This window comes from Thermobia domestica, chromosome 1 (genome assembly GCF_964235325.1).
Source record: "Thermobia domestica chromosome 1, izTheDome1.hap1.1, whole genome shotgun sequence".
NCBI classification, from domain to species: Eukaryota; Metazoa; Arthropoda; class Insecta; order Zygentoma; family Lepismatidae; genus Thermobia; species Thermobia domestica.
Window position 1 is genome coordinate 371,247,201 of NC_137454.1, and position 12,047 is coordinate 371,259,247.

Here is a 12,047-nt window from a genome sequence, read left to right on the forward strand (position 1 = left end):
CAAGATTCATTTTAATTGCATTACAAATGTCAGAAGTACAACAACAACATTCCGGGAATTTTTGACTAAATCTCATATATACGTATATCTATGAGATTTATATATATATAGTCTCATATATAGTCTTATATATAGTCTCACACACACACACATATATATATATATATACAGATTGTCCGGAAAGTAGAAGGACTGAACTTAATAAAGTATTCACAATTTTGACACTTCGACTTAATAGTTTTCAAAATATGGCTCTTCTGCATCAACACAGCGTTTCCAGCGACTCTGCCTCTGACTAAAGGCTTCTTGGAACGCAGAAACTGGAATGCTCTTCAACTCCCTCGTTACGGCCTCTTGAATGGCCTGCACCGAGCCGTGGTACCATCCTTTCATGACCCTTTTCAGCCAGGGGAATAGGAAGAAGTCTGCAAGAGCGAATCTAGGCTGTAGGGTGGCTGGGAAAGCTGTGTGACGCCATGTTTGGGCAGGAAGTCCGTGACAGCAAAGGCGATGTGGTTCGACGCATTGTCGTGATGAAGCTTCTATGATCCAGCAATTGCACCGGACGGACGCGGGCGACTGGTTTTCTGAGTCTTTCAAATACTTCCACGTAGAATGCAGCATTCACAGTCTGACCAGGCTGTACAAATTCTCTGTGAACCACTCCTTTGCAGTCAAAAAAGAGGATCAATTTCAATTTCATTTTCGACTTGCTCATGCGGACTTCTTTCGGGAGAGGTGAGGTGCGGGGGAAGGGGGCATTCAGAGTTTTGTCACTTTGTCCCGAAGTCGTACTCAAAATGCCATGACTCGTCTCCGGTGATGACTTGTAGAGAAAATTTGGATCGTTGCTCATCTTCAATTTGTTTTATTTCCTCTCGAAACAATTTGTACCATTCAAAAACACTTGATTGACCCATGACATTACTCCCATAACCAGTCTTGATCATGTAATGGGTCTCATTCGCAGTTTTATTCAGTTGACGCAAAACTTCACCGCGTAACGCTGCTCTAACAAACGATTCATTGTGGGGATGACAAGGGACCTTGAAAGGGGTTCACCTTAAACTCGAGCTACACTCCGTGAAGGCTTGGAGACGGCTGGCGCGCTGGTAGCTAAGACCCCCACCCAACCAGGGCAATAACATCCCCTTCCTTCACCACGTTTTGACGGGGGAAAATCAATCCTACTACTTCCTGGACAAATCCTATATAACAGGTAACAGTTTTTTTTATATCATATACTTACCAGTAGTAAGTAAGAAATATAAGAAACGGAACCCCAACCATAATATGCCTCGTTCTCCAATGTGTTACCTGCCACATAAGTAGGCCCAAAGCTACTTCTCCAAGTGCAAACACGTACGCCATTACTGCTGTACAAAATGCTCTTTTGCCCGTTCCTACCATTTCAATGGCTGTAAAAAAGAAGTACATGTGAGATCAAACCGTATGTAACATTCTATATTTCTATTATTATGCTGTGATTCAACAGCACATTAAAATCTACAGAGTAATCTTCAATAAATAGAGGTAGTTGATTTGTATACAGCAAATAAGGTGATGTTTTTCGTATTTCATCGAATATAACATGTAACATATAACATTTTGGAATTTTGGATGTTAAATTTCTTGGATATTTATTTCGTCAGGAAAATCTACGTTCAAAACCACAAGCCAAGAACTTCAATCATTTTGCGACAGTATCTATAAAATAACTTAGAGAATTCTGAAAAAATTAATTAATTAATTAAAAAACTAGGAAAGTAAAATTATGTGTATAAGGACCGTATTTTAGCTTGGTCTAAGTATTTCAGGAGCAAAAAGCTATTTGAAAGACGAGAAGAAAACAAAAAAACAAATTGAGGCAAATTTCTTTTACTATTAATAGTATGATAATAAAATATCAGATGTTCCTCAAATTATTTCTATGAAAAAAAAACAACTTACCGAATTTTATTGTTATTATTTACCTGTACACCCACGTCTAATATTTTTTCACATGCTGATATAATGACTTTTGTTTTGTACTTAGGCCTGATTTCATAGCTTAGTACTACAAGAATATGCTATGAAATATTTCTAAGAAATATTTGCTTTAGAACAACTTAGTTAAATTATAACCTGATTTAAAGTCACTGACAACCCTGAAAAGCAGACGAAAGGATAGGCAAATTCAATTCTATGAATGGATTTTTACCTCTATATAAAAATAACAGCTTAATAATATGTAAGTATTACTTTTGCTGTAGTAAAGTTACTACATACAATCTGCTCCATATACTCGAATTCGGAAAACCGCAGTAAACAGTTATCGAGTCAACTCAATAGTGCTTTTATTGTGGTTTGAAATATGAAATGAAATATTTGAGTTTTACGTCCCACGGTTATGCCGGCTAGACTAAAGGAGACGGTGATGATAAGAAATGAATGAAATGCTGGAATGAAGAAAGTGGGAGGAAACGAGAGAATCCCAAGAAAACCCACGCACACGGTGTTTGTCCACCATAAAGTTCACATGGCACTAGCTGGGATCGAACCAGAGATCCCATGCACCAGAAGTGAACGCTCTACCACTGAGCCACCGCGGCCCCTTTTATTGTAGTTGGATGGATAGAATGATAGTGAGCTGTTGTCTGTTGGTGGTCGAACCCTAGTAAGACTCTATTTTCCGTCTTTTATAATTTCTGGTATATTAAAAAACATAACTTAATTTTAAAAATATTAGTATTTTATAATTTCTTTAATACATACTTTTGAATTATCACCATTTTTAACAACTGCAATTACGCAGCTAAGTGTTCCCGGTATCCGAGTTGTCAGTGCCCATGTTTTCCGTGTACGTACTTTAAGCTTTATTTCTAATAAGGATATAATTTTTACGGTATTGGCCCAGCCCCCGTATTATCCTTACTTGAGAAATGGGAGGCAGGTAACTTGAATTAAGATGTAGTGAACTTTGGCCAGAAATACCAGCATCAGGACACGATACGTCGACCACGCAGTACTAAAGTACAAACTTGTGGTGGATCATTGCCAATTGTGGAATGCAACCCAAGCTAAATTAATTTATAGTCTTAATTAATCATTTGACTCTTAGTTACAGATTAATTGTGTTAAGTGATCATTACATTTACAGCCATATTTGTGTAAGAAATGAACATGATTCGCTACCAGAAATTTACCGAAAAGCTGATCCTTATATTATTTAGCATGGATGAGACCTATGAAAACTACGATCGATTAAGAGGTTATATTGAATTGTTCACTGGAGAACAAAGCCAATGTAAGGGGCCGCGGTGGCTCAGTGGTAGAGCGTTCACCTCTGGTGCTTGGGGTCCCGGGTTCAAACCCAGCCCCCGCCAATGAACTTTGTGGTGGACAAACACATTGTGCATGGGTTTTCTCGGGGTTCTCCCGTTTCCTCCCACTTTCTTCATTCCACCATTTCATTCATTATTCATCATCACCGTCTCCTTTAGCCTAACCAACATAACCGTGGGACGCAAAACTCAAAGATTTCATTTCATTTTACAAAGCCAATGTAGTTTCTACACCAAGAGTTCTTTATCGCTTTCACTTTCGAACGACGAAAGGAGAGAAGAAAATATGATGATCGTGAAAAAAGAGAGAAAATCGAATTCGATATTTCAACGAGTTTGCACGTTTCATGGCCCATAGATATCGAAAAAAATCATTTTTCGACATTTTGTTCGTCTGTTTGTCCCTTCTTCCTGATGTACAATCGCCTAGAAGCCATACCGTTGAACGTATTGAGACTAAATTTTAAACTTAAGATTTTTCATGTGATGCTTCAAGGAGATTTTTCAATTTTCTTCCTACCCCCAAGAATAAAACTAGTTTACTGAAGGGTGAAAATAAAACTAGCGATTTTGTCAAAAACAGCTCTAATGATTTTGTTTATATTTCATATATATATATTTTTTTCTTTTTCAACAACCCCGTTAAAAATAGTTAGATCAATAACAACCGGAAAACAGTGAGATTTTTACTAGCGTTCGATCACCAACAAGCAACAGCTAGTTATTATTCTGTCCATCGAACTACAGTAAAAGCACTATAGACTTGATTTAATAACTGTTTATTGCACACTTCGTTTTTCCGACTTCGAGTATATAGAGCAAATTGTATGTAGTAACTTTACTACAGCTAAAATAATACATACATATTATGAAGCTATTATTTTTATAGAGAGGGAAAAATCAATTCATAGAATTGAACTTGGCCTATCCTCTCATACATTACATAACATTTTTGAGTTTTACGTCCCACGATTATGCCGGTTAGGCTAAAGGAGACGGTGATTATGGGAAATGAATGAAATGGTGGAACAGCTTTTTGACAGTTTTGTAAAATATGACTCATGCGATTTTGTTATTTTTTAAACAAATATTTCTTTAATAACCGTAACTTACAGCATAAATCATTTCTTATGGAAAAATATACAAGGGCTAATTTACTTTTCGGAGTGCATTTTCTTTCGACGAAGTATTTTTTTGGAAACGCCTCATAATTTTATTTGTATTTCACAAGAAAGCATTTCATTAGTAACTCCAGCACAAGATAATTTAGTTTAAGGAACTGAAGCGATAAAGTTTAGTGTGGTGGCCCATACCTTTTATTTAAGATTGTGAGAACGTTTTATAGCCCAATTAAATAAGCAAGCATAAACTAATTAAAGGGATGCATATCTAATGCGACGTATTATTTACTGCGAGTCAAAATAGTTTCAATGAACTTTGTCACCTTCTTCAGTTGACGAATCTTCATGCAAAATTGCTTCTTATATTATTAATTTGTTAAACAATAGCGTTATTTCAATAATGATTACAGTCACTAACCTCATAAAAGTGCAAACATTCAGCTGAGTTCAAATTGAGTATGATATTTTCTTTCTTCTAATGCATTAACTGTAAATATCTCATCGCATTAGGTAAGCATCCTTTTTGTTAATTTAACAGCACACTACAATTACGTATCCTGACTTATTAGGTAAAAATATTAAAAATATACTAAATGATAATAGGAATAATGACACACTAATATGCAAAGAGAAAGATATAAGATATTATTTACATCAGAAAAGAAAATAAGCTTCGTCTGTAGTTGATCGTTTGAACTAGTTGAAGCCAGAGATAAGGAAAATTAGATATCACATCCGCAAGTTTGGAAACCAGAAACAGAGGAAATTAGGTGTTACACTTACTATTTTTGAAACCAAACATAAAGAAAATTAGATGTTACGTCCATTGTTTTTGAAACCAGAGATAGAGAAAATTAGATGATTACTTTCACTATAGTAAAGTTTATATATTTTCAGACATTTAAATCAAGTGCACATACAAGGGGCAATCAAAACGTTCCCGGAATATTTTTGTAGCTCTTTATTACGACAATATAATCTTTATTACTTAATCACCTTCAAAGTAAACACCTTCAGAACATACACACTTCCTCCACTACTTATCCCATTGCTGAAAATATCGACGAAAGTTCTCTTTTGGTATCTTCCGAAGCTCAGCCGTCGCGTTGGCTTTGATGTTTTCTACGGTGGCAAAACAGGTATCAGTGCTGTTTTCCTTAAAGCACTGACACCGTAAACTGCATTTTCAAGAAAACGGCGTTTTAATGTTGAAAACCGCGTACAAAATGAATAGGGTTAGTCAAATTTTGCCCCTTTTTACATGGACATTTGTACATCTACGCATGCATGGCATATACAGTCAAATACTACCAAAAGTCACCAACAGATAGGACAAAGCACCCATTAAAGCACACACATGGACATTCCTTGTTCTTTTTTTTTTTTTCCCCTTACCCTTCAAATGTCAAAACTAGAACAACATTCCGGAAACTTTTTGATTGCCCCTTGTATATAACAGAGCTACCAACTGTAGATCAAATCAGTATGCCAACATTATCCAGAAATATTTTCTTATTATCAGTTTCATATCCATTTTAACCCAATATTTGTACCACTGAAGTAATAATTTGGTTAAGGTTAATTAAGTAATGCATGGATTTGAAGTTTAATACCCCTTTCAGCACAAAGGGAATATAAGGCATGAACCTACAGCTTGATATAGGAGCCGAATTGCAAGAGCTCCCACCACCAGAGGTCAAACTCGGGTTCACCGTTCCAAAGGCTTTATACTAACCATAAGTTCACGGAGGAGCTCAAGAAATACTATGAAAAGGAATTAATGTCTACTAAAAAGATGATAAAGTAAACAGTAAGTCGAGCATTATTATTTAAAAAAAAAATACCATACCTAAAACGTAGGTCACTAGATACAATCCAGAGTTACCGACGCCATTTAAGAATATGAAACAAACATACATGTAGTAGTTGGTGGACAATGTTTGTCCTAGTCCAGCGATACATAGAATTACAACCAATGCCATAAATACTGTCTTCCTTCCTATCCTGGAAAAGAAAAGAAAGAAAAAAAAAAACAGTAAATGAACAGAAGTGCAATTTCGAGACTTTTAAAGAGACAATCCGGGTTGCCATACAGAGCAGACTTTGTCACGTGATCGGGTCAAAAGTCACGTTGCGTGCTAAAGCGGTTCCTGGAGATTCCAAATTCAGATGTGAGATATTTCAAGCACGTAACCTCCACATGAGGCGCCCTGGCTAATTCGAAGAAGATGCATATACTTTATCATTATTATTGATTTTACTCAAACAACTTGACTTGTGACAATGTTCTATCCATATTTACCTTACGTGCTATACATTGATTTTAAGCTCTTCATTATGTCTTTGCAATAAGCCTTCAATTAGCCATCTTCTTATTATAGTTTTTGAGATATGTGGACGACTTCAATTTTTTCATTGATTTTCCATTGACATTAATGTTAATGATTCGTGCTTTTTTGACTATGTTCCATCCATTTTAGGACAATTTGCTTTTAGAATCTAGAATCTACATAGTCTCTTCTACATTTGAGCTGAATTTCAGCCCTCTCCCTCTTTTAGTTTTTGAGATAAGTGGAGGAATTATTTGTTTTTCATTTATTTTCCATTGACATTAATGTTAATGATTCGTGCTTTTTTGACTACGTTCCATCCATTTTAGGAGGATTTGCTTTTAGAATCTAGAATCTACATAGTCTCTTCTACATTTGAGCTGAATTTCAGCCCTCTCCCTCTTTTAGTTTTTGAGATAAGTGGAGGAATTATTTGTTTTTCATTTATTTTCCATTGACATTAATGTTAATGATTCGTGCTTTTTTGACTACGTTCCATCCATTTTAGGAGGATTTGCTTTTAGAATCTAGAATCTACATAGTCTCTTCTACATTTGAGCTGAATTTCAGCCCTCTCCCTCTTTTGGTTTTTGAGATAAGTGGAGGAATTATTTGTTTTTCATTTATTTTCCATTGACATTAATCTTAATGTTTCGTGCTTTTTTGACTACGTTCCATTCATTTTAGGAGGATTTGCTTTTAGAATCTAGAATCTACATAGTCTCTTCTACATTTGAGCTGAATTTCAGCCCTCTCCCTCTTTTAATTTTTGAGATATGTGGAGGAATTATTTGTTTTTCATTTATTTTCCATTGACATTAATGTTAATGTTTCGTGGTTTTTGATTATGTTCCATCCATTTTAGGACTACTTGATTTTGGAATATAGAATCTACATAGTCTCCACTACATTGGAGCTGAATTTCAGCTATTTCCCCCAAAAGTCTGTTCACATAATTGCAACCAGATGGACCCTTTACAATAGACATTAGAAATCTGTACACCAAGTTATAACACACAGCAAATTGATTCACCTCTTTTCCTTTGAAGAACAAATTTTAGGTTCTTATTTTATCTATATTTTAATTGTGTATTTCAAGGTTTCTTGCTTTGTCACATGAATTTATTTTACATTAGGTTGTCTAAAAAGTATTGAGCCTTTAAAGGCCAAAATTGAAAATATATTTATTACGATTTTAAAAGAACATTATGAAAGCACACATGCACCATTATGTTTGATGACCTTCTGTCTTTTTTTTTTTTTTTTCGGCAACACCACCTCGTCATTATAGAACTTTTGACATGTGGTTTCCACAGGCCTCTTTGAAACTAACCTACTCAGGGAGTTCTGCAGAGACCGAAAAACAATATTATTATTATTATTATTATTATTATTATTATTATTATTATTATTATTATTATTATTAATAATAATAATAATAATAATAATAATAATAATAATAATAATAATAATAATAATCTGGCGGTGCCAGGACTAGGCTATATAGAGGATGCACTAAAACATTTCAGGATTTTAGGATTTAGGATTTAGATTTCTGGGCTTTCGGCATCTAAGGCCATTTAGACCTTCACGATTTGAGGGATGACGTCCCTCGGCGAGCAGACAATCCGGGGAAAGGGAAGGAAGAAAGGATTGGAGAAGGAAGGAAGCGGCCTGGGACCTTTAAGTTAGGTACCACCCCGGCATTTGCCTGGTGTGAATGAGGAAAACCCAGGAAAAGGGTGGCTGCCTGAAAAAGCGTGTTACACTTTTTCGACCGAGTGGCCCCACCGGGAATCGAACCCGGAACCGCTCGCACCGAAGGCGAGAGCGTTAGCGACTACGCTACGCGGGGCCACCTAAAACATTTCAGCCAAGTTCTCTCAATTTCTGAGGGGTTCTTAAAGATGTGTGAGATCTAGCGTTGTTCGCGTGGATATATAACAAACTTTCCATTGATCAGTTCCAGCACTTATTTTGAATTGTTAGGTGAACTCAAGCTAATTGTCGAAAATACAGGTCCAAATCTATTCCTCTGCCCGGCAGCTGCAGCAGCAATAGCTCGTGATACACGTTGCCCTTCCAATACCATCAAACGCACAGCATAATCTTCCTGAGCGTCAGAGTGAGCTTTGACACAGACTGTGGAGCTTCTCCTCCCTTCGACCACGATATTTGTTTCATATTGTTGTCATCGTTTATCTGCTTTTCATCACTCGTAATCAACTGCTTCAGAAATGTCCCGAGTTCGTTACTTTTGAATAGAGATTCGTAGATAGATATTCGATCAGGTAAATGTTCTTGAGTCAAATCATCTGACACCCAAATGTCGATCTTCTTTTTATAGCCAGCTTTCCACAAATGGCTTAACATTGTTTGTAATGGATGTTTAAGTCAATAGTGATGTCGTGATTTCTGACATGCCAATATTGCTCGACTTTTGCCAGAAATATCATTCAGTTTTGCTGTGATCGGTCACCCACCGCGAGAAGCACCTTAGACACCGAAATTTCCAAAACAAAAGCGAATGAACCATTTTGTGGCTGTTGCTTTTGATAACTTATCTTGTTCTTATACAGCACAAATTTCTTCACGGGCCTGTGCTGCATTTGCATCTTCATCGAAATAATATTTTAAAATGTAGCTCAGTTTTGCGGAAAGTTCACAAATCTTCATGGCACAATATCGCAATGAATTATAAGAATTCCAGTACTTTTTGTACATCTACTAGCTTCAATTGTCAGTTGTCGAATGACGTTAGGTCGGACCTGCTGCGACTCATATACCCTGATATTTGGGAGACTAACGTCGTGCACAAAAAGCTCACTACTTTTTAGACTACCTACTATATATGTTTAATATTATAAGATGATACATTGTAATCAGAATTAAACAAGCCGTTTACTTCGTATAAAATATTTCAAAAGATTATGGCGACCAGCTTGCATTCCACACACACAAAAAAAAAAAAAATACCATATGTCCAGAACGGAAAGTATTATTAGAAACAAATAAGTACTTGGCTATTATCCCTCTTTAAAAATTGTATATACTTTCAATTTCGTACATAACTTTCCTTTCTTTTCGATCAACAATAATCTCTTTTTTCTTTATAAACCGAGAGAATAGAACGGAAACACAGACGAAGTTGGAGAATGACAGAACACAGAACTCGAGCCAATTAGTAAGAGCGACATCTTGTAATCAAACCAATTAAAAAAGATCCAAACGGTTACACTTTGGAGGTGAACTCGGAACTTGAGAATTCGCAAATGCAAGTAATCCACCTTCATTCCTAAAAGTCGAAAAAGTATGCAGTTCTGTATAGAGCCAATAAACAAATAGAATGTAACATAAATGGAAGCATTATGATAAATAAAAGAACATAAAATCTTTGACTGGTCTACACATTGGTTCTTCATATCTTAGGACCTGGGTTCCAATTCCGGAGCTAAAGAATAGACTAAGAATAAAATCCAATAACATGTATTGCCAAGAAAGAAAATAGATGAAAGAATTATTCAAATAAATTAAACAAATGAACATCTAGTTACAAATTTCTATAATTCCTGAATATTCTTTATATTTCCAAGCTTTCGACTCTTTTCTGGAGCCTTGGTCACGGACGTTAAAGACAGAAAGAAGAAGAATAAAAACATCAAGGAATAAAATGGAACACAATCAGCAAGGGAAAAGCTGTGCTGGAGAACACTTGTCATATGCGCCGGTAATCTTCAAATGATGATGTTGCAATCTGCAATATAGCGGAATTTACTTGTGCATTCTTTTCTCCTTTGTTGCAATGTTGCCAACTCGTGTTATTATTTTTGTTGTTACGCCAATGCTGTGTGAATTTTGTAATTACCGCGTTCCATTCATCACTCAACCATCCCTTGTCCAAATTTAATTTCGGTTTCATTTAAATGAATAAATAAATTTTCAGAAACAAGTTTCTTTACTTCATTTCAAGCACTCAATAAAGTTTTGAATATTCTACCTTGTACTGTGTTTCTCTTAAATATTTCGATAAACCAGACTCCGGGTTTTCCGCTTTTGATTCTCTAATATGCTCCTTGACTAGGATCTCTAGATTTCTTTTAATTTTGCCTATGTAACTTATGGCAACTGCATTTTATTTCATAAATACCCGATTTTACGTTGGGATCAGTGTAATAACTTAAATTGAGCAAAGTTCTTTTCTTAAAGTTTTGGAGAGCTTTAAAGAGTTGTAAAACTGTGTTATGTATAAATCTTATTCGAGTGCGTGGTCCTGGGTTAATTCCCGGTGGAGGTACAGTTGAACGAAAAAAAGTGGTTCGGATTCCACTATAATCAGTAGGTCCATGTCTCTCTTAGGCGCCCAGGCATAATCGTGGAACGTTAAACTCAAAATACCAAACCAAAACCAAATCTTATTCAATCTCCATTTTATTTATTGATCTTTTTCTTCTTCTTCTTCTTCTTCTTCTTCTTCTTCCAGTTCTAACCTCTGGGACCAAGACTCCAGGGAAAGTTGAAAGCTCGGAAATATTGTATTCAGAAATTACAGAAATTTTTAAGTTGAATGATAGTTATATAATTCCTGAGCCTGTTACATTGTCTGAAGTAAACAAACGAAACTCTGCTGTAAATGTATAAGCAACTTTTACAGGAATTTAAACAAAGTCTAGGCAAAATTTCTGAGCATGTTATTAATTCAATTCAACTTTCATTCATTTAAGTACTACAGATTTGTAGTTTAATAGCAAGTAGATATATTACACATAAACAAAACTAAGCAATTAATTAGATTATTTTAAAAGAATAGTAAACTGTTATGTGTGACCAGTGTGTATCTATTTACGGTGGATGAAAAGCAAACTTATAGGAAGAAACCTTACCTGTCTGATAAACTTCCCGCCACAAGTGTACTGAAGAAGAAGGACATGAAATTAATTGTTCCAACTATTGACAGCATCCATCTCTTGTCACATGTTATGTCCCACTGGAAGTAGATGATGCGTGTCTCATTATGACATTATTACACGAGCACCAACTGCAAAACAACAATAAATACCTGCAATTCTAAATTGCAATCCTGAATTGCAAATTGCAAACATTAAGGAAACTCAAGAGGCAACATCGGAATAGAATAAGAACGTATAACAATATCGTTGTTATACGTTCTAAATGTAGTGCTCGTTTTATATGTTAAAATATATTAGATATAAACGTAAAAAAAAAAAAATACTCATAAGTCAGCCACTGTGCTGTCTTTGTCGCAAGCAAACCTT

At 35.5% G+C, this 12,047-nt stretch overlaps 1 protein-coding gene across 2 annotated transcripts in view; it reads right to left on the minus strand.

Moving 5' to 3' along the window:
* LOC145664325 (organic cation transporter protein-like) overlaps window positions 1–12,047 on the minus strand; it is an 81,555-nt gene that overhangs the window by 29,909 nt on the left and 39,599 nt on the right. For both annotated transcript variants that reach the window (XM_081730900.1, XM_081730911.1), the window contains exons 4-6: window positions 11,655–11,758; window positions 6,294–6,448; window positions 1,250–1,418 (exon numbers count right to left, since the gene is read on the minus strand). In XM_081730900.1, coding sequence (XP_081587026.1) covers window positions 1,250–1,418; window positions 6,294–6,448; window positions 11,655–11,758 — 428 coding nt within the window. The remainder of the gene's footprint in view (window positions 1–1,249; window positions 1,419–6,293; window positions 6,449–11,654; window positions 11,759–12,047) is intronic.